This window comes from Sinohyriopsis cumingii, chromosome 11 (assembly GCF_028554795.1).
Source record: "Sinohyriopsis cumingii isolate HCF-2022 chromosome 11, ASM2855479v2, whole genome shotgun sequence".
In the NCBI taxonomy this organism is placed as follows: Eukaryota; Metazoa; Mollusca; class Bivalvia; order Unionida; family Unionidae; genus Sinohyriopsis; species Sinohyriopsis cumingii.
The window spans coordinates 49,443,428-49,465,931 of NC_142971.1; the positions used below are offsets into that span (position 1 = coordinate 49,443,428).

The 22,504-nt window shown below is 36.9% G+C and overlaps 1 protein-coding gene across 2 annotated transcripts in view; it reads left to right on the forward strand.

The window, feature by feature from the left end:
• Positions 1 to 16,747, forward strand: part of LOC149788419 (mitochondrial mRNA pseudouridine synthase RPUSD3-like) — a 38,703-nt gene extending 21,956 nt beyond the window's left edge. For both annotated transcript variants that reach the window (XM_089974386.1, XM_089974385.1), the window contains 2 exons: positions 5,458 to 5,597; positions 15,845 to 16,747. In XM_089974386.1, coding sequence (XP_089830512.1) covers positions 5,458 to 5,597; positions 15,845 to 16,096 — 392 coding nt within the window. In that variant the 3' untranslated portion in view covers positions 16,097 to 16,747. The remainder of the gene's footprint in view (positions 1 to 5,457; positions 5,598 to 15,844) is intronic.
• Positions 16,748 to 22,504: the final 5,757 nt, after the last annotated feature.

Here is a 22,504-nt window from a genome sequence, read left to right on the forward strand (position 1 = left end):
GGTCGCTCATAGAAAAACGGGCGGTGGAGATTGTGAAGAAAAAAAAAAAAACGCAATCGCTGGGGTTTTATTCCAGGCTGTTTCTTATCCAGAAGACAAAAGGCAAGTTGAGGTTGATCGTCAACCTGAGTCGCCTCAACCAATACATTTTATCACTGAAACTCAAGATGGAAACGGCGAGATCAATCCGTCTTTCCATCCGGCAGGACGAGTATGCCGTCAGTCTAGATATGACCGACGCATATTTTCACGTCCCTATCCACCCCTTGTCACGGAAATTTCTCCGATTTGCTTACCGTGACGCGGTTATCAGTTCCAGGTCCTACCCTTTGGCCTCAACATCAGCCCTTGGGCTTTTACCAAGGTTATGGATTGCGTCGTCACCCTGTTCCGCTCGACTTCATCTACATGGATGGCAGTGTACTTAGACGACATCCTCCAGAAACATATGGTAAGTTCTATTCTGCTCAAAGGCAGAAACGATCTTTTAGCACTTTTAGATCATCTAGGCTTTCTCATGAACTGGGAAAAGTCCGATCTCCGTCCATCCCAGCGTTTTGTCCATCTGGGTATGGAGTTTCTCACCGATCTGAATCTGGTACTGCTTCCTCGTGCTCGCGTAATCCGGATCGTCAAACTTGTCGAATCCGTTTCCAACAGGACGTGGATTTCAGCGAGAGAATTCTTGCAACTCCTCGGATTATTCAATGCGGCGGCAGACTTGATCTGGCTTGGCCGTCTTTTTATGCGTCACTTACAAATGACGTTACTGGCACAGTGGCGCCCCTTTTCAAGTCTCCTCAATCAAACAATAATGATCACGCCCTAGATACGATCGTTCCTGCGTCAGTGGCACAACCCCAGTTGGCTGTCCACGGGGATTCCTCTGGAGATGCCCCAAGCGGAGATAACGGTATGTACCGACACCAGTACCTACAGTTGCGGTGCCCACCTGTTGTTGGACTTCACTACAGTCAGCGGCACGTGGGAGCCAGGGGAGAGGCCTCGCCACATCAACCTTTTAGAAATGAGGGCTGTCTTCAATGCCTTTCGTTTCTGGAAGGATCAGCTCTCAGGAAAAACTGTCCTCATTATGTCAGACAACTCTGTGGTGGTGACTTACCTCCTCAGACAAGGGGGCACCAAATGACCAGACCTGTGCATTCTGATCTGGCAGTTTCTATGTTGTTGCGACAACCTCCACATCAACGTACAAATCAGACACATTCCCGGCAGACTCAGTGTCTTGGCCAACACTCTATCCAGGAAAGGTCAAGTCATTCACACGGAATGGTCACTCCATCAATCAGTCTTTCTTCGGATTTGCACACTTTTGGGGTGTCCGATGATAGATCTTTTTGTGACAAGGTGGAATCGCAAGTTGCCCACCTTTGTCTCTCCGGTTCCAGACCCAGAGGCTTGGGCCGTGGATGCTCTGTCAATCAGCTGGGAGGGGTTGTGGGCATTCGCCTACCCTCACACAGTTTTGGTACCGAAAATAATCCAGAGGTTAAGGGGTCAGAACTGTCAGATGATTCTGATTGCCCCTCTCAGATGGAACAAGTCCTGGGTCACCGATCTACTCGATCTAGCGATAGATCTACCCAGGAAGATTCCAACCAGCCCAAATCTTCTCAAACAACTGCAGTCACAGGTGTTCCACCCCTGCCCGGACTGTCTTCTTCTTCACGCTTAAGGCTCTTGTCCGGGCAGCCTTGTGAGACAAACAATTTAAACCTTCGATTGTGGAGAGAATCTCAAGAGCAAGAAGGCCCTCCACTCTGAAGGCTTATGAGGGAAAGTGGCGTGTTTTCAGGGACTGGTGCCATATCAATAACATCGTCCCTTTGAGTGTCTCAATCCCTCAACTGGCCGACTTTTTTCTCTGGCTGGCCCCAATTACTATCAAAGGCTACTGCTCCATGATATCAGACACATTCCGCCATCATGGTAGATGTGATATTGGGCATAAAAAAGATCTATTAGATCTTTTAGCCAATTTTGATTTCAATCGACCAAAATCCCTCACCCTGTTTCCAAAATGGAATCTGTCCTGGGTTTTAACATGGCTCAATTCAGACAAATTTGAACCTTTAGCCCACACTTCGTTAAAGCTACTATCATACAAAACATGTTTCTTGATAGCCTTAGCTTCAGCATGAAGGGTGAGCGAGTTACATGCCCTTTCCAGTGACCCGAACTTTCTTCAGTTCAGATCAGATGGTTCGGTGGTCCTCCTGACGCAACCAGGCTTTGTAGCCAAAAATAGGTTACCATCCATTGGCAATCAAAGAATCATCATTCGCTCACTCTCTTCCATAGATAAGTCAAGAGCAGCAGCCATGCAAGATCCTGTTCGTGCACTCAAGCACTATTTAAAATGCACAGAGGCGTGTCGGGACACACGTAAGCGCCTCTTTCTCCCGGTCAAAGCTGGTAAACGGGATATCACCCCTCAAGCCCTTGCTTCATGGCTGAAGTGGGTTATACGCTCAGCGTACTCTGAGGTCTCACAAGATCAGAGTCGCCTCATGAAGATTACGGCTCATGAGATTAGAGCAATCTCGGCGAGCCTGGCATTTGAACGCAATGTTTCGATCCGAGATATAATAGAAGCTGTTGGCTGGCATGCAGAGTCAACCTTCTCCAGTTTTTATCTCAGAGATTTGGCTTCGCAGAGGCAAACCTTGAATCTGGTAGGTCCGGTGTCGGCAGCCCAGATGACCACCAGACCCATTTAAAACAATCACCACAGCCTATCAGCTTCGCTGGATTCGCCAGTGAAATTTCATAGGTAAGAAGATTTCAATAACTATCTTCTTAACCGTATATAGGGGTCACATATAACGGGACCCTAGGGTGTGTTGCTGATGAAATTAGGAGAACGGTTTATCGTTCAAATGGGGAATCCAGCCATCATTCCCTAGAAGGTACCTGGAGTGGAGGTAGGATGCTCAGCATTCTCTCCTCCTATTACTTATTCTCCTAACGTTAATGTGAACGTATTTGAAGGAGAAAGCAAATTTTTAGTAAATTGTGTTTCTCCGAGAATACTTACCCGATCACATTACTTAAAAACCCTCCCAACCACCCCGCTATGCGAGCATCCTTGTATAATATATATTGCTCAGCTTAAAAAACTAGTGACACCTGGCGGCAAGGGGAGGTAAGGGGCAAGAATTATTGCCCTTTGGTCTATATAAGATAGAACGAAAAGACGAATTTTCGTGTTTTAGTAGGGCTGGATTCGAGAGGTAGCAGGCTTATATCCCTAACGTTAATGTGATCGGGTAAGTATTCTCGGAGAAACACAATTTACTAAAAATTTGCTTTTCCTAAGTTGCAGTCAGTTTTTAGAAGGGATCTGTTCCTTCACTTAAAATGGCCAGCTATTTTTTGTTTGTACTGAAAACTATACTATTTAAACAGGAAAAAAAAGATGTTTTCAACTGAACTCCTGAATCCCCCCCTCAGTATCTGTCACTTGTTGTGCTTTATAAAGAGTCCTTGAAGACCATATTTTGCAGTCTTGATAGTCTTGGTAAAATGGCAAGCTGTGCAACAATCTTGTACATGTAAATTTGTATTGTCAGGGCCTGAAAATAGCGGTCATCTGAGGTCCTGGACCTTCAGATTTCCCAGTCAGACACAAGAGATAAACTTATCAGAAGTCCATCAGACTTCCCACTTTTCCAAAACTTGTAAATTAAAAGTATTTGTTTTTGATCTCAGGATTGTTTCTTAAGCAGAGTATAAAATGTCAACAAATATGTATACAAAATTATATACTAGCAATGTTACTTGAAGCCTAGTAACACTTTTGCTGTGTACATGATAGACTGGAACAACATGCATAGTAACATTTGTGAACAAGTGCTATTTTATATCTTAATTCAAGTGCCCTTCCACATAAGTATCAATGTACCAAGATCTAATGTCTAATCTTATTCAAAGTGGCTTCATCTTATTTTTCACAAAGAGACAATTCCCAAGTCATCTGTGCGAAGCCTCATTCAATGAGACTATATATTTCTGATGTAATGGCTGGCTAAAAATATTGCATGACTGGTCCCGTACCTTAAGGTTGAATTAGCCAGCGACTACAACACTAAAATGCCAACCAACCTGCAACACTTGGTTCTATGCCAGTGAACATACTGTAACAGACGATCAATATGAGTCATGAGTTTATTTATTGTAACTTTGCTTTCTCATCCATCAGCAAATCTGAAAAGCTGCAGGAAATAAAAAATGAAAAAATGGACCCCCAGCAAGAAATAATAAGCCTAACAAAGATGTAAAGTATGACTAACACCATGCTTGCACATTTAAAGAACACTGAGAAACAAATTGGCCAGGGGTTAAATATGATCAGGATACAGGAAAAATTTGTTTTTAAAGTTCCCTGATTTAGCCAACAGGTCCAGTGCCCTGTATCATGGTACAAAAAACTTAAAGGTTGATTTGACTTAATTTATATTAATCTCGAGTCCTGTGATAGTAAAAACAAAGACCATTTTAGACTACTGGACATTTTGTTCAGATCAGTAAAGAAAGGAGACTGGATGGTTTAAAAATAACTACTTTTTTATTTATTAAAACTCATACATGTAACTATTTTTTTGTATTAAATTTGATGTTCCTCACATCTCAGGAACTCAAACCTGTTTATATGCATGTCAGATCTGGTTCCCTCAGAGGGTGACAGGTCCTGGACCTGCCACCCATCAGCACTATTTTAAAGCCCTGGTTGTCATTCACAAAGAGGATTGCTTACTGTAATTGTCTAAATTTCTTGTGACCAGATGTATATCAATACGAACTGATGATTGGATATAGAATACATGCATTTTGAGTCCTGTTTAAGAAAAGTTTATTTGTGTAATATTGTAATTGGCCAGTCTGTATGAGCTGTTAGGCTGTTTGTTTGTGTACTATTTTAATTGGCCAGTGTGTATATGAGCTGTTAAGCTGTTTGTTTGTGTACTATTTTAATTGGCCAGTGAGTATGAGCTGTTAGGCTGTTTGTGTACTATTTTAACTGGCCAGTGTGTATGAGCTGTAAAGACCAGCATCAGCATGGTGAGCATCATAATTTATCTCTTGACTTTACTATGAAATGGCTGATATGTCCTACTCTGATTGTATAATAGATGTGTCATAATAAGTTTTCAGTAATTACAAGAAATATTGTCAGATCTTGTTGGCTGATCATGTCGAAAGCAAGGCATTAGAAATAAGACTCAACATAATGAATTATACTTACAGATAAGTGAAAATAAGGATAGATTTTTCATTTCACAGAAACATTTTACACGAGTGTAATTGACCATGTGCAGGTTTTAATACTTTTTCACTTTTTCAACTGAACATGCAAAACAAGGTGCTTTGCATAGTGTTATATGTTCCTTAAAGACCTTTACCAATTATTTTAATTTTTTTTGTTTTTCTTTACAGAAGAACAGAACAGTCTAGAAGTCTACATGGTAGGAAAACTAAGTCCAATCCTTGGAGATCACTTGTATTCATCCAGAGTTGGTTATGTTATGGATATTCCCCTCAAGGTGCCACCAGAAAATGCCAGACCAGGGTCTCAGGTGAAGCTATTTTTTATGCACCCTAGAGTTCAGAGCTATATTCCTGTTTGGGGAGAAAAAACATTCTTCAGTTTTTAATTTCTAAAAGTCAGGTAAAAAAAAAAAACAACAAACAGATGTGCATCATGTGTTTAGCTCACCTGGTCAAAGACTTAATAATGTGGAATTCATATATGTGATTGAGCTTGTGAACTATAGGCTTTGTATTTGAACAAACTGGTTAGACTAGGTACATAAGTTTTGTATTACTGAGGTCTTGGATGAGTCTGAAGGAAATTTGTACATATTAATGAGGTGTCGTTGCATATGATTGACTGAGCTTAGAAGCACTTTAGAGCAGTCATGTGCAACCTGTGTGCCAGGTCCAGCCCTTGTCTTGTTTTATTTACTCATTATATGTGTGACCTTAAAAGCCACTTATCCTGTCAAAGTCCCAGAAAAGTTGCACATGTCTGCTTCACTTTTGAACAAATTGTAATCAAGCCTAGTATATTATACTATTTAAATCTTGGATGGTTATGAGTGACATCTTTGCATATTAATGAAGCTTTCTTGCATTTGATTGGTTGAGCTTGTGAACACTATAGGGTCTTTTCTCTGTGAGTGGTGTTTGCCACCTTATATTATGACTTAGAGGACAGAAGCACTTTTCGAACTGAGAACTGATACTTGTTAACTGAAATTTGATTCAGTTACAAAGTAGTTCTCAATTTGTTTGTCTTGTAATGAAGTTGTTTTCTCATAGCATATCTTTCTCCTCTCTCACTCTATTTGTGGACAGCACATGTAGAACGTCAAGAGTTTATATTCTACTGTAATCATTTCATATTGAAACCATGTATAGTATATGAAACATAGGAACACAGTGTGATACATGCAGTTACTTGCCAATTTGCCTATGAAAAGATGCCAAAGGAAGTATTCTAAAATAAGAGATATTGGGAATAGAAAATTTTGGATTGCAGAGTTCTTCCCTTACAGAAAATTTTTAAACATATTTTATGAAAATGTTAAAATACAGGATGCACAAATTTAAATAAAACAAGTTATAAGAGTTAGCAAAATAATAAACCTTAGGGATTAAAATGAACAATTTGTAATTTATAACTGAAACAAAATACATAAAATGGAAATATAACAAGTAACACTCTGAAAAGATGAGATAAATTATGGAAGAAATTAGCTTAACAAATTATAGGGTTTAAGTGTTTTTTTGTGAATGAAATGACTGTACTATCATTATGGGCAAGACATTAGAGCTCAGAAATGTCTTTAAGCAAAACACCTTAAAGCTGGCTGAGCCCATCCAAACCAGAATGTTGTTGTCTCCAGACATGATTTTTCTCCATTTTAAATTGGAATTCTGCTTTTCTCCTGACTTGAATCAGATTTTTCTTGGTATTGTCCATTTGTTATATCATCTCCAATCTGGTTTTTTAAAAACAGTCTCTCCAGTCCCAGTCTGAAACAACCCTTGTAAATTATTCGCTCCATATATTAGTTAGCACATGACTCTCGTAAAGAGTATTCTGATTGGTCAAAGGTAATATCATCCAGTGAATCTTCATGTAATGGAAACTGATAGCAATAGAAAGAAGAAGCATGCTTGCAAAACATGGTTCCCCAAGTTGTTGACATGACATGAAAAGTTTATATAAATGTTTTTAAAAAAGTATGGAAATGGGAATGGCTGGAGCAAAAAGTTGACAGGAATTTAGTTGTTAAGTTTATAAGAAAACTGAATGCCTGAGGATTGGCATTTTGTGACCTCTGCAAGAAAGATCTAAATTATGGTAATCACAGTTTGAAGAGTTTGAAACAGCACCTACATGAGAAGCTGCATATGGAAAAATCAGAGCTCAGGAGGCATCTGGATAAAGTGCAGTTAATTACTATAAGAAGAAAGATTTCTTGCATGAGGTAACAGATGTAGCCCTCTGTCAGAATATGTACACATAATGTTGCCAATACAAGCACCAGCTTGAAAGGAAAAAGGCTCTCATTGAGAAGGAAAAGAAACAATTGCACATTGAGCCAAAAAAGTCACTGGTGGCAAAAAGGAAGGCTAAAGAAATCTTTGCCAAAGCCACAAAAAGAGCTCGACTGGCATATCAACACGTTGTGTCCATAAGAGAAAAAGACAAGTGAATGTATGAGATTATTTGTATATTGTTGATGTAATTAGGTGTGTATTTTACAGATTTGTTATGAAAAGAGAGAAGTATAATATATTTGCTGCAAAAATTGACAAATTATTGTGACTTAATTATGATGTGAACACTGACTTGCACATGAAATAACTTCAGCCTCAACGGTATTGGACAACAGTTTCATGTGATTATAAATATTGTGAAATTATTGAAACCAAGTTGAACATTTTTGGTAAGTTTATTAGTTTTTCAAATGATTATTTTGGTTTATTTTATGATTATAAGTTGCACCAGGAGCAGTTTTTTATGAGTGCAAAATGCGTTTTTGGCTGGGGGCCTTCGGCCCCATGGACCCCATATCAGGGGTGATGCCCATGAAGACTCCATTGGGGGAGAAAAACCTAACCTACCTATTTAAAAAATTCAGCTTCTTTTATGGAAGACCAGAACTATGTCTGTGTCTCTGAAATACATCAAGGAGCAAACAATAAAGCCTTTGGATGGATTTAAGGATCATTTTTTTATATACATAATTTTAGTTATTCTTTTTTTTCTTAGTAATTTTGATTTTTGTTTAGCCAGAGCATTTTTTGTTTGTTAAAACCTTTTTAAAAAATTTATTTGCTGAGAATCATCACTAAATTCATGATCACATTTGAAATTCTTTAATATTTTGAAGCAAATTTGGCATGTTTAGATAAGAAGTTTGACAGGTTCAAGTATTGTAATATTAAAGTGAAGATGTTGTTTATAAAGTTTTCACATGTATTGTGTATTGTTTTATGGCATTTTATATATTAAATGTCATTACTTACAAATTATTTGACAGAATTGTGTTTTATAATTTAGAGCCTGTAGCAAAAGATAAAAAATAACCCAATGCACTTCTTTTCTTGAAACGCTTCCAAGGTTTGGTTTGGTGTTTTAAAGCACAGCAAAACAAATAAGTTATTTTAGTGAAAAGTCCATTAAATAAAGTGGCATGACCAAGGACATGATCTGAAGATGCAGTTCGAACCCACACCTGTCAGGAGTCTAGCATTCGCACCACTAATCCACCAGGGCAACCCATAAAATACCCAACAGTTATGTGAGAAAGCTTGCCATTAGTTTACCATGTGTCAGTGTTTCCTACTGGGGTTTTCCCAGGTTCTTCCTTCACCAGTTATACTGACTGCCATGTATAGTCTATTATGATGGCATTAAACCTGCAACAACAAGAACAAATTTAATTTCAAAATACAAATAACCCATGGCCTTTAAAACAAAATCCCAAGAAATTTGGTAGCTGATCTAGTCTGATCAGATGGTGGAAATTGAACATAGACATGTCTGGTCATAACCCTATCAGTTAACCACTGAGATATCAAAGCTCCCTGGCTTTGAGTATCATTCGTTATGGCTCCAATGGTGGAGCCCAAATGGTAAGGACTGACCTTAGAATCCATGATGTCTACATTAAAATTACTCAATTATAGTGACAAGTAAGTGCATTTATACTTTGTGGGTGAGGCTAGAAAGTTTCTAACTTGTGGCTCAGGGGTATGGATAGGTAAAGGGCCTTTGGAGAGGCAAAGGGAACAGTGCCAGTTGTATAAATGATTGGGCCTTTGGAGAGGCAAAGGGAACAATGCCAGTTGTATAAATGATTGGGCCTTTGGAGAGGCAAAGGGAACAATGCCAGTTGTATAAATGATTGGACCTTTGGAGAGGCAAAGGGAACAATGCCAGTTGTATAAATGATTGGACCTTTGGAGAGGCAAAGGGAACAATGCCAGTTGTATAAATGATTGGGCCTTTGGAGAGGCAAAGGGAACAATGCCAGTTGTATAAATGATTGGGCCTTTGGAGAGGCAAAGGGAACAATGCCAGTTGTATAAATGATTGGGCCTTTGGAGAGGCAAAGGGAACAATGCCAGTTGTATAAATGATTGGGCCTTTGGAGAGGCAAAGGGAACAATGCCAGTTGTATAAATGATTGGACCTTTGGAGAGGCAAAGGGAACAATGCCAGTTGTATAAATGATTGGACCTTTGGAGAGGCAAAGGGAACAATGCCAGTTGTATAAATGATTGGGCCTTTGGAGAGGCAAAGGGAACAATGCCAGTTGTATAAATGATTGGGCCTTTGGAGAGGCAAAGGGAACAATGCCAGTTGTATAAATGATTGGGCCTTTGGAGAGGCAAAGGGAACAATGCCAGTTGTATAAATGATTGGGCCTTTGGAGAGGCAAAGGGAACAATGCCAGTTGTATAAATGATTGGGCCTTTGGAGAGGCAAAGGGAACAATGCCAGTTGTATAAATGATTGGACCTTTGGAGAGGCAAAGGGAACAATGCCAGTTGTATAAATGATTGGGCCTTTGGAGAGGCAAAGGGAACAATGCCAGTTGTATAAATGATTGGGCCTTTGGAGAGGCAAAGGGAACAATGCCAGTTGTATAAATGATTGGGCCTTTGGAGAGGCAAAGGGAACAATGCCAGTTGTATAAATGATTGGGCCTTTGGAGAGGCAAAGGGAACAATGCCAGTTGTATAAATGATTGGGCCTTTGGAGAGGCAAAGGGAACAATGCCAGTTGTATAAATGATTGGGCCTTTGGAGAGGCAAAGGGAACAATGCCAGTTGTATAAATGATTGGGCCTTTGGAGAGGCAAAGGGAACAATGCCAGTTGTATAAATGATTGGGCCTTTGGAGAGGCAAAGGGAACAATGCCAGTTGTATAAATGATTGGGCCTTTGGAGAGGCAAAGGGAACAATGCCAGTTGTATAAATGATTGGACCTTTTGGTACCAAAAAGGTATATAAATGGTTGTAGGATGTAAATTTCTGAATGAAAAGGTTGGTTTAAATATAACCAAAATGAAAACTTTTATTTCATTTTGTTAAGAACTGTGCATCAGTTTACAAGAAAATGTGATAGAGCTACTATATGTGTAACTTTTTTCATTTTTAATATATCTGTACTATGGAAAGTTTTTAAGTGAATAAGAACATAATACTTAAGCAATAATTTAGCATAAAAAAGAACTAGTATGATTACTGTATTAATTAAAGGAACTTCATTTAAATGTTCATAATTGTGATGTTACTGGCAAGTAATAAGTTACCAGATAATAGGCAGGTCCCAATGAAAGTGCAAGGAAGTCCTTACCTTGCCCCATGGGCCCCTTTTTCTTGGAATTCTAAGAAAACATTGATTCACTGCTACTTAAACATTAAGTGTTGCAAGCTTCATCAAATTTCTAGTTTCTCAATTGAGAATACATCTCTGACACACATTAGTGGAAATTCTGATAACAATTTCTTGAAAAAATGTATGCATATGTGTAATCATTTGACAGAAAATTAGGTTTTGGGTGCAAATTTTCATGACACATGCAGTTGGGATACAGAATTTGAGCGGCAACTATTAGCAGCATTTGAACCTGTCTCTATGGATTTATTACACACAGTCCTGATGAAGAGTGCACCAAAGTCATGTGAACATGATCCAATTCCAACATCACTGCTGCTTGAGTGCTTGGATCCAGTATTGCCTTCACTAACTGATGTTATTAATACCTCTCTCTCATCCAGGGAATTCCCATCATTTTTCAAAACTGCCATTGTAAAGCCTGTACTGAAGAAACCAACACTAGACCATAACGATTTAAAGAACTACCGCCCAGTTTCTAATCTCCCATTCATATAAAAAGTCTTTGAAAAGGCAGTTCTATCCCAGCTTGTGTCTCGTCTAAATTCAAACCGTCTTTTTAGCAATGTACAATCTGCATATCGCCATTGCCACAGTACTGAAACTACTCTTCTAAAAGTAGTTAATGACATTCTCTCTGCGTTGGATAGCGGAAAGATTACAGTCCTCACCCTCCTTGATTTCTCTGCAGCATTTGACACAATAGACCATGATATATTACTGATATCCAGCAGTCCTCACAGAGAACGTTCCTGACTTGGACTTAAGATGTACTCCTGATTCTGTCTCATCCTCAAGGGCTTCTTTTTCTTCATAGCTCAGATCCAAAAATATGTTGGCAAATTTCACCACTGTAAATAAAATAAAAAATATAAATTGATTTAGACTTGAAATAAACAATGAAAAATACATGATGTATTTTTGCTATGAATAATTTATCCCAACTTTAATATTAATTATCTTGTAATTCATTGTTAACTGATATATTTTAACCAGGGATTGAACTTAATGTGAATGAAAATTTCAGATAGTGTTTGAAATACAATTGATGGCATTATTTCATGAATTAAACAAAATAAGTTAGAGATGTTCTTAAATATTCTTCGTAAAACATATTGAACCTTACAACAACAGTTAAACATGACAAAATATTGAAAACACTCTTACTAGTGTGTCTGCGAAAATCATTTATTATGGTCAGTCTCCATCTTATCTTTGCTCTGTCAAAGGTCTACCAGTTTTCATCAAAAGACGTCATAACCACATTTTTTTCCCTTTATTATTTACAAAACCTCAACAAAAAAAACATCCTGCATTTGGCCATAAACTCATAAAATTCCAACAATAAGGTAATCAGTTAACGGCTGTTGTGTAGACATGTCAACAATAATTTTTTAACAATTCTGATCTTATTTTTCTGCTATGCATCATTGCACCAGTAAGTATACTGGTTCTGGTTGGTTTCTCTAATGTGTTGATATAGCACATAAAACAGAGTTTGGATCTTTTATGGAATGTGTAAAAAACTTTTAATTTTCATAAGCAGTAGATTTCAACTATAAAACATGGTATTTTTATTAGAATTTCACTGGTAGAATCACATGTTAGACATATTTGTTTTCTTATAGAAATTACATCCTTAGTTCAGCTGGCCTTGACCTTATGAGACACAAGTATTTTCACATGAACTACATGAAGAAACTTTATAATGATCTGAGAAAATCTTGGACTTTTAGAGGGAATGTGGTTTATATAATCCAGGGGTCATGGGTTCCAAACATGCCCAGGTCAGCTGCTTCAGTGTCCTTATGAAAGGCACTCGGCTCCTGTTTCCTTGGCATGATATAGTCAATAATGTGTTAAAAATGCTATTAAAGCAACAAAAATATTTCCTGGCACTTGTCCAAAGTCCAAGGACATTTTCTCCTCTAGTTAGTAATTGGAGTTAGATCAAAAACCAGCATGATCACAGTCTGATATCTTAGTACATTAATGATATATGGCAATTCTGCTACCGGCCATATCTTTTCTTGTGTTGTCATTTGCTTCCCAGTCATTTGATTTATATTCACATACATGTCCATTTTCATAGATTTGTGGAGTACCTTGCTAAGGAAGTTCTTTTGTTTCTACCCTTAAATTTTTAATCACTTTTAAGATAAGGAATTCTTTCTTATTGGTTGTGGTTTATTGTTTTGTTTTTTCTTATATTCCTTTTTTCGTTCAATAGTGTCTCAAGGTGTTGTGAAATATAGGCATAAAAGGCGAAGTAAGATGAACACCCCACCTGTTCAATGTGAATTATGTGTATATGCACAGATGGCTGCACCGTTTGTTGTGTGTGGCCTTGTGAGATTTGAGACTTGGCCGAAAGTTGCTGGCCTATAGGGCCAGGAATAAGGTCCTGCTTCTTCCTATTCATCTTCGGAGGATCCCTTCCATTCGCAAGAGGGGTATATGGAACTTCCTGATTTAGGTAAGTCACAGGCTTCCATGAGAGAGGTGTCCAGAGGAAGGATGTCACCAGCTTTGACTAAAAGGTAATGATCACGGACAACACATGGTAGTAAGGTATCAGCTCCCAAGACGAAAGACTGGTGCTAATCACTGTCTTATGCTTGGTGCCGATGTTCTGTTTTTGGTCTTGAGCTGTTGACCACAGATCACTCAGAGCTTGTTGACAAACATGAAGCACCTCTGACTGACCTCTGGTATATGAGGAATGGGTCAGGAACGAACTTGAATTTTGAGGACCATTCTAGGGGAAAGTATAAGATAGATATCCCTCTCTTGATATTTATGTTCTGCATCTACATTGAGTGTTAAATTCTGCATCTACATTGAGTGTTAAATTGTCTATGTCTTCTTTTTCAACCATGACCTTGCCATGACTCCATGGATTGGCAGATAAGGCATGCCCTAGATCTTCCCTGCCTCTTCCAGCCTCATTATCAAGGGGAGGGGAGGTCATCATCACCCACTGCCAAGAAAGAATTGTCAATCCTTTTCTCCAGAGAGATGAAATAACTGGCTAGTCCTATCCCCTTGTGAGCAGAGACAGGAATTTGAACCCTCATCAAAGGACCCTTTTCCCAAGCAGTAGATTTTATAAAATACTCCTGTCTCACTTTAGAAAGTAAAGACAGGACAATGAATTTTTGTCAGTTTGTGTAGATACGGACAAGTTCCCAGAAGAACCTGACACACCAGATCCTTCTCAGCTGTTCTCCTTTTATAGGTCCGGTGATGGGCAAGGAAGCTGTGTGGTTCATAAGGTGGTAATACAGGTTTACTGCCTTCTTCTCCCAGATCTGTGTCACAAAACTTAGTGATTATCTTCAATTTGGAGAGGTTGTCCTGGATATTGCCCAAGTCAAACTTGCTGTTGCTTCCTAAACAAGGATAAATAGTTCTGACAGAATATTGTCTGTGTCATTCAGTGGTGAGACACTTTTTTTTCTTCGCATGTGGTGAATGCGTATGGCAGACTTGTTCACAACAAGGCTGAACAACAGTTTCTCTCTTTTTGTTTCTCCAGTGCCTGCCTCGAGAGTATGGGTGGTGGATCAGTCTGAAGTGGGATTGACTGCATGCTTATCCTTTGTCACCTTTCAGAGTCAGGACTTCCAAGTCCTGGCTGATCATTGTAGTTCCCCTGTGGTTCCAGCAATTATGGCTCAGTGATCTTCTCAACCTACTGGTCAATGATTCCATGAAACTTTCACAACACAGACAGTTACACTTGAACAGCACTCATCAGATCATCTGCATTCATGCCTGGCTCATATCAAATAGTGTCTACCAGGACCATTTCTTCATGCAAGGTTGCCAGAAGCATCAGAGTGGCTAGAAGACAAATGGCCTTCAAGGTTTTTCATGCCAATTGGAGAATTTTTTGTAATTGGTGCAGTAGGAAATGTGTTGATCCTATCTGTTCCCCTTTAACTACAGTTGCAGATTTGTTTCTTTTTTTCATCATAGTAAAAGATTGCTCAGGATCCACCATTAAGGGCTTTATAGAAGCCCTCTACAATATTCACTGGTTTCCACTGAAGGGTTTGACCCACATCTTTCAGAACTGATCAGGTACTTTGAGCTCCAAAGAACAGTCTCTCACTCTTTAATAACAAAGTGGAAACAATTGTGTGTTCTTTGGTCATCATCTGAACCCCTTATGAATCTTTGAGTGGAGCTTCCTCTTACCCTTAAAACAAGCTTCCTTCTGTCCATCACATTGGCTAGAAGGAGTGAAATTCTTGCTTTGTCAGTGGAGCAGAGTTGTTTATGTGTATCAGGTAACTATGAATTGGTCACTTTTCTTTGCCAACCTGGGTTGTTGCCAAGAATAAGGTACCTTCATTAGCTCCTGTTCCTGTTGAAATTGCCAATCTCAGTTGAATCTGTGCTGGGGATTATCAGGATAAAATATGTGCTGGGGATTATCAAGATAAAATATGTGATGGGGATTATCAAGATAAAATATATGCTCAGGATTATCAAGATAGACAGGAATGGCTTTTCTGGATACTTTATACATCAATTTGGCCTTTCTAAGAAATATTATTTCATGTATTGTTAAAACCTTTATATTATTCATTGCATCCTGAAAATTGTCTATACATTGATCTTGAATCAAATGGCAAGCCCTCTTTTGAAGTCTTAAAAGTGTTGTTATGTTTGAATTATAGGTATTACCCCAAATTACATTACAGTAGTCCAGATATGGCTGAATATAACTTTTATAAAAGATGACCCTATACTGAATAGGAACATATGTTTTGATTTTCCTCAGTAGCCAAAGATAAGAATTAACCTTAAATGGTACATTGTAAGAAAATGTATTAATTTGCATAGTTTTTTAATTTTGTATTCCACTTACTAACTTTTGTATTTTGTTTCAGAAATTAAAACCAAAAGTGAAAAATGCTCTGTGGGTGAAGGACAGCACGTCTGAGCTTATACCTCTGCATCTGCATAGATACAAAATAACCTTGCCTAACCTTCACAAGAAAAAAGGTTCTCCATTTGGACTACAGTCACCTCTGCCTGATTATTTTATGTGGTCACTGGATCATCTTGGACTGAAACTAGCTAGCGTTTTTACAGAGGAAAGTCAGACTGATACTTGTCAATCAGAATTACCTGGAAGCTGAAATTTGTTTTATAATGTTCAAGACCGGGTCATGGTCATGTTGAAACTAGCAATAGGCTAGCCCTAGGGTTGAAAAATTGGCCGTTGCTCGTACCAGAGAATTCCTCCTTCATCAGTATACTTCCAGAAATTCAAAGGGATTCTACATTTTGGCTGCTGTTATGCAGAAGTTTTGTCATGAATTTTCTTAATGAGGTATAAAGAATAGGCATTTAAAGTTTCAAGGCACTTTGTGGATGAATATCACTCATTACAACATTACATTACAACATTAGGAATGACAATTACAAAAAGCTACAGTCATTTAAGAAATACATTGAGACTCTGCTTATCATGCTCTGTTATAACATGAACATGGATACAGCACGATTGTTGTGTTGCTTGTGAAAATTCATATCTTTCTTCGAACATGAAACAAAATTGTTTTCAAAGTATGAAAACAAATATGCAAATGTTAATTATCATTTTAGTAAGGAGATCATGCATCAGTAGATTTTAAAATAAGTTCACCATCTTCGTGGAAAAGTGCAAAGTTTTGTGCCAAAATAAATGAGTTTGAGTTAATAATTTGGCAAGATGTGACACAATGTTTAAAAAGAAAATTGTCTCTCGATTGCATCTTTCTTAATATGAATAAAGATGTTCAAAGTTTTGAAGATATTCATTTCAGGTGTGTCAGTAGTAGGTCACTTCCCTTTGATTTTAGCTTAGTTTTAAAAGAAGTCAGCTCATTAAAAAGCTGATTAGTGGTAGTCATTATTTTTATTATTATTATTCAACTATGAACAATAATACCAGTGCGTCTTCTTTGTTTTTCTTCAATGCATTCTGTGTACAAAATGTTTGCTCAAAGGATAAAGAAAACAAAATTCTCATCAAAATTTAAAAATCAGTTAATTTTAGTAATTGCTTATCTTCATAATTAATCTCACTACTAATTGTTGTTCAGATTATGGGGCATTGGTTTATATTTTCAAAAATAAAATAAGCAAGAAAACGTTCAACATGTTCATGGCTTTGTGGTGTTATCGATCATCGGTCAGTTGACCATTGAATACTATTCTGCATTTCCTATCAAAATGGATCCATTATTCCTTAACAATTATTCATGCTGCAGTCATTCAAAAAATAGGGGACACATTGTTAATTAGTGGGATACAGAAACATAAAGCTTTTACTGTTCAAGTGAAGCTTGAAGTCCTGGGCAGGATTATGTCTGGAGTTAAACAAATGCAATTAGCTTCAAGATTTAGTGTTCACAAGTAAAGCAAACAGTGTGCTGGTCCAAAAAGCTTCTTTACCAAATTTACAAATCAATTAATATTTCTGCCTGGTTTATGGATCAAATTATCAGAAGTCTTTGTCATTGCCACAAACATGTAAAACAACATTTATGTGTGTGACAAAATTCAAAAAAGGTCATGTGTGAGTGTTGGTTCTTTTGCAATCAGTGTACGTGCGTAATATACAGCAATAAAATGGAGCAAGATTATGTGCTGATGATTTACCAATATGTTATTTTGAAACCAGTAAATAAAAAGAAAACAAAACTGCAATAACACTTACACAGAAAATATGGTGAACCAACTGCACACAAAACAATATAGCAATAACATTGGACAAACTAGACACAGTACAATGTAGCAATAACACAGAACCAAATATGCACCAAACAATATGGCATTAGACTCAATTAACTACACAAAATAATATAGCAGTAACACTGAACCAGTTACACACTAAGCAAGGAAGTAATAACACTGAACCAAATACACACAAACAGTATGGCATTAACACTAAATTAACTACACAAAATAACATAGCAGCAACACTGAACCAATTACACAGAAAACAAGAAGTAATAACACTGAACCAAATACACACAAACAGTATGGCATTAACACTGATTTAACTACACAAAATAATATAGCAGTAACACTGAACCAACTACACACAAAATAAGGAAGCAATAAGACTGAACCAAATACAATATGACATTAACACTGAATTAACTGCACAAAATAATATAACAGCAGTAACTGAACCAACTACACACAAAACAAGGAAGCAATAACACTGAACCAAATACACACAAAGCAATATGGCATTAACACTGAATTAACGACACAAAATAATATAGTAGTAACACTGAACCTGTTACACACAAAACAAGGAAGCAATAACACTGACCCATATACAAACAAAATGGCACTAACACTAAATTAACTACACAAAATAATATAGCATTAACACTGAGCCAGTTACACACAAAACAAGCAATAACACTTAACCAAATACACAATATGGCATTAACACTGAATTAACTACAAAAAATAATATAATAGCAGTAACACTGAACCAACTACACACAAAACATGGAAGCAATAACACCCAAATACACACAAAAAATACGGCATTAACACTGAATTAACTACACACAATAATATAGCAGTAACACTGAACCAGTTACAAAACATGGAAGCAATAACACTGACCCAAATACACACAAACAATATTGCATTAACACTGAATTAACTACACAAAATGATATAGCAGTAACACTGAACCAGGTACACACAAAACAAGGAAGCAATAAGACTGAACTAAGTACACAAACAATATGGCATTAACACTGAATTAACTACACAAAATAATATAATAGCAGTAACACTGAACCAGTTACACACATAACAAGGAAGCAAGAACACTGACCCAAATACACACAAAGCAATATGGCATTAACACTGAATTAACGACACAAAATAATATAGTAGTAACACTGAACCTGTTACACACAAAACAAGGAAGCAATAACACTGACCCATATACAAACAAAATGGCACTAACACTAAATTAACTACACAAAATAATATAGCATTAACACTGAGCCAGTTACACACAAAACAAGCAATAACACTTAACCAAATACACAATATGGCATTAACACTGAATTAACTACAAAAAATAATATAATAGCAGTAACACTGAACCAACTACACACAAAACATGGAAGCAATAACACCCAAATACACACAAAAAATACGGCATTAACACTGAATTAACTACACACAATAATATAGCAGTAACACTGAACCAGTTACAAAACATGGAAGCAATAACACTGACCCAAATACACACAAACAATATTGCATTAACACTGAATTAACTACACAAAATGATATAGCAGTAACACTGAACCAGGTACACACAAAACAAGGAAGCAATAAGACTGAACTAAGTACACAAACAATATGGCATTAACACTGAATTAACTACACAAAATAATATAATAGCAGTAACACTGAACCAGTTACACACATAACAAGGAAGCAAGAACACTGACCCAAATACACACAAACAATATGGCATTAACACTGAATTAAATACAAATGATCATTCCAAGATACCATTCCCAAAACAAATATTTTAAAAATCATTTGCTTACTATGGTGATCTTCTATAATATGAACTCCACAATGTGATCAGATCAGAAATAAATCTAAATGGTTTGAAACTAAATCATATAATTATTATTTCAAAAGGCAGTTTTCAATGTAAACATTCTAATACATGCACTCCAATATATTCTGTTTGGGCTTTTCTATTTAAACATACATGGTACCTAGGGAAGGTGGATTTTTTTAAAATATATGTCAGGGTACATTGATTTCAGAGTTCATATTAAAATGATAAGAAAATTCTAAATTGCTTCTATGGATGAGTACCCCACTTTAAAAGCCCCTTCCCTGGGTCCCATATATGTTTTAATGGAACAGCCCTTAATATATTTCATATGTAATTTGTGCTTTTATACTTAATGTATTCAAGCTTTGCTATTTTTTAATTTTTTTATTTACAGTGGTTTCCTCATTTTGAGGGCCTCAGGGGAGAATAGTCATAATAACTGAGTTTACCCTTATAAAATAAAAAATGTATTATTATTATTATTATTACTATTATTATTATTATTATTAATTCACAATATCACAGTATTCAATTCAAATGCAAAAACCCTGTTAATTGGCTTAGGTTTCTTTATTTTGTTTACACAGATATTAAGGAAGATATGACAAATAAATACCTTTGCCTTTCAAATAATCCTGTGTGCATTGAATATTTCTTGGCATTTCTCTTCTTGTATCTTTTGTGAGCATTCCAACATTCATTTTTAGCAATCTTTATCTATAAACATCTTTTCTTGAATTAATTTCATGTTGTATTTATGACACTTTTCCTCATTAATGAAACGTTTTACATACATCCTTTTCCCAACTGCTGTGGCATGCTTTTTTCTGTCTGATATTTTCCTTGTAAGGCTGGGGGAAAATGCTTTTCTTTGTGTAATTTTTTACCCAGTGTTGATGGTAAGTCTTGTTGTTTTAGAATTCCGGTTAATCTCTAATACAGCACCCCCATATCACTGCCATCTCACCTCTGTCTGCGTAGGTTCGAGTCTCGGATTCGGCCAATGTGGGTATGTGAGAAAGCTTGCCAGTAGCTTCTCGAGGGTCGGTGGTTCTTTCCGGGGATTTCCTGGGTTCTTCCTCCACCGTTAATACTGGCCGCCATGTATAGCCTATCTTGTGCTGAAAAATGGCGTTAAAACATACAACAACAACAACAACAACAGCACCCCCATATTATAAGGAACATCATTATAATATGATTACTCTAATAAAAGTGGTTGTTGTCATGGAACCCTTTTTATTATTGAGTGATATAAATATTGTATAGTTTTCTTCAATACAAGTCCAATATATATCCTTTTATAAAGATCAACATTATAATGACATGTGTCTCACATTGGTCTTTCCATAATTATCAAATTATAATATCTATCTGTCACATAAGTCCTTCTATAATGATCAATGTTATGCTATCCATCTGTCACATAAGTCCTTCTATAATGATCAATGTCATGCTATCCATCTGTCACATAAGTCCTTCTATAATGACCAATGTTATGCTATCCATCTGTCACATAAGTCCTTCTATAATGATCAACGTTATACTATCCATCTGTCACATAAGTCCTTCTATAATGATCAATGTTATACTATCCATCTGTCACATAAGTCCTTCTATAATGATCAATGTTATGCTATCCATCTGTCACATAAGTCCTTCTATAATGATCAACGTTATACTATCCATCTGTCACATAAGTCCTTCTATAATGATCAACGTTATACTATCCATCTGTCACATAAGTCCTTCTATAATGATCAACGTTATACTATCAATCAGATTCATACACAATCACAGAAGAATCAAAGGTCTTTCTCATGTGCACAGAGGAGTAGTAGAGCACTACTATACATGTATAAACTTGAATCTTTATGACTCCATGATAAGGTGTTAGGGATATGGTATTTTAATTTGGTGTTAGGGATATGGTATTTTAATTTGGGCTGATGGGGGCATGGTTGATTCATAATGAGCTCCCTCAGATAACTATATCAGGTTAATCGGAGAAGCTATGGTTGATTGTCAAAAAAGGCAAGGGTTGAAATATTATGTACTATGTTTTCTTTGAGATGATAGGCAGTGACGTGGAAACTATATTAGCAGTTAGTGTTTGTTTGAATTACATGATGATACATATCTAACATAATGAGAGAGGGGATAATGTTTTATTTAAGAAACAAAATATTTAGGATGCCTGTTATCTGTTTTAACAAGGAAAAAAAAAGCTCCACACATCACAGTGGGAGACATAGAAGTAAGATGCAATTAAAGAGGCTGGAGGAAAGACAGAGTTTTTGTAGGCTGCAGTATGGGAGCATGAGGGACAAATCAACCCCAGCCTACTACCAGTGTTAAACCTGGAGTGATTCGCAACAGTCATCAGGTTATGCAGACATACTGGACAATTGAGTTCGAAAACACTTAATCGATTTTATGATGAAAATTTTCATATCTGTGTAAATGGAACTGCTAATTGCATTATTACTAACCTTTGATAATCACTTTTTCTAATAAAAGTGTATCCTTCAAGTAGATTGTATCATTTTATTTTGCTTATCTAATTGATTAAATTGTTATATTATATATATGGGGGCTCGTGTTGTTTTATTATATATTTTCTGCTCAGATCTCCATTTATTCCATCCATTAATTTCATATTTTTTATTATTCACTTGATCAGGGCAATAACACAGGTCAGTCATCCTCTAGATAATGATAACCACCAACACCCCATAACAAAATGGGGGCTTCTCTGGGATTTGGACAAATTATTCAAGTGGAAAATCCGAGCGATATAGAATAGAACATAATTTATCCAGACAGTGACTTTGTAGTGCTGGTTAAGAAATATCAATCAGAGTGAGTCAAACCATTATCTGTGCATTTTATATGTTAAATGTATGCAATTTTCTTTGCTTGCATTGGTTGGGCATGTGTCCAG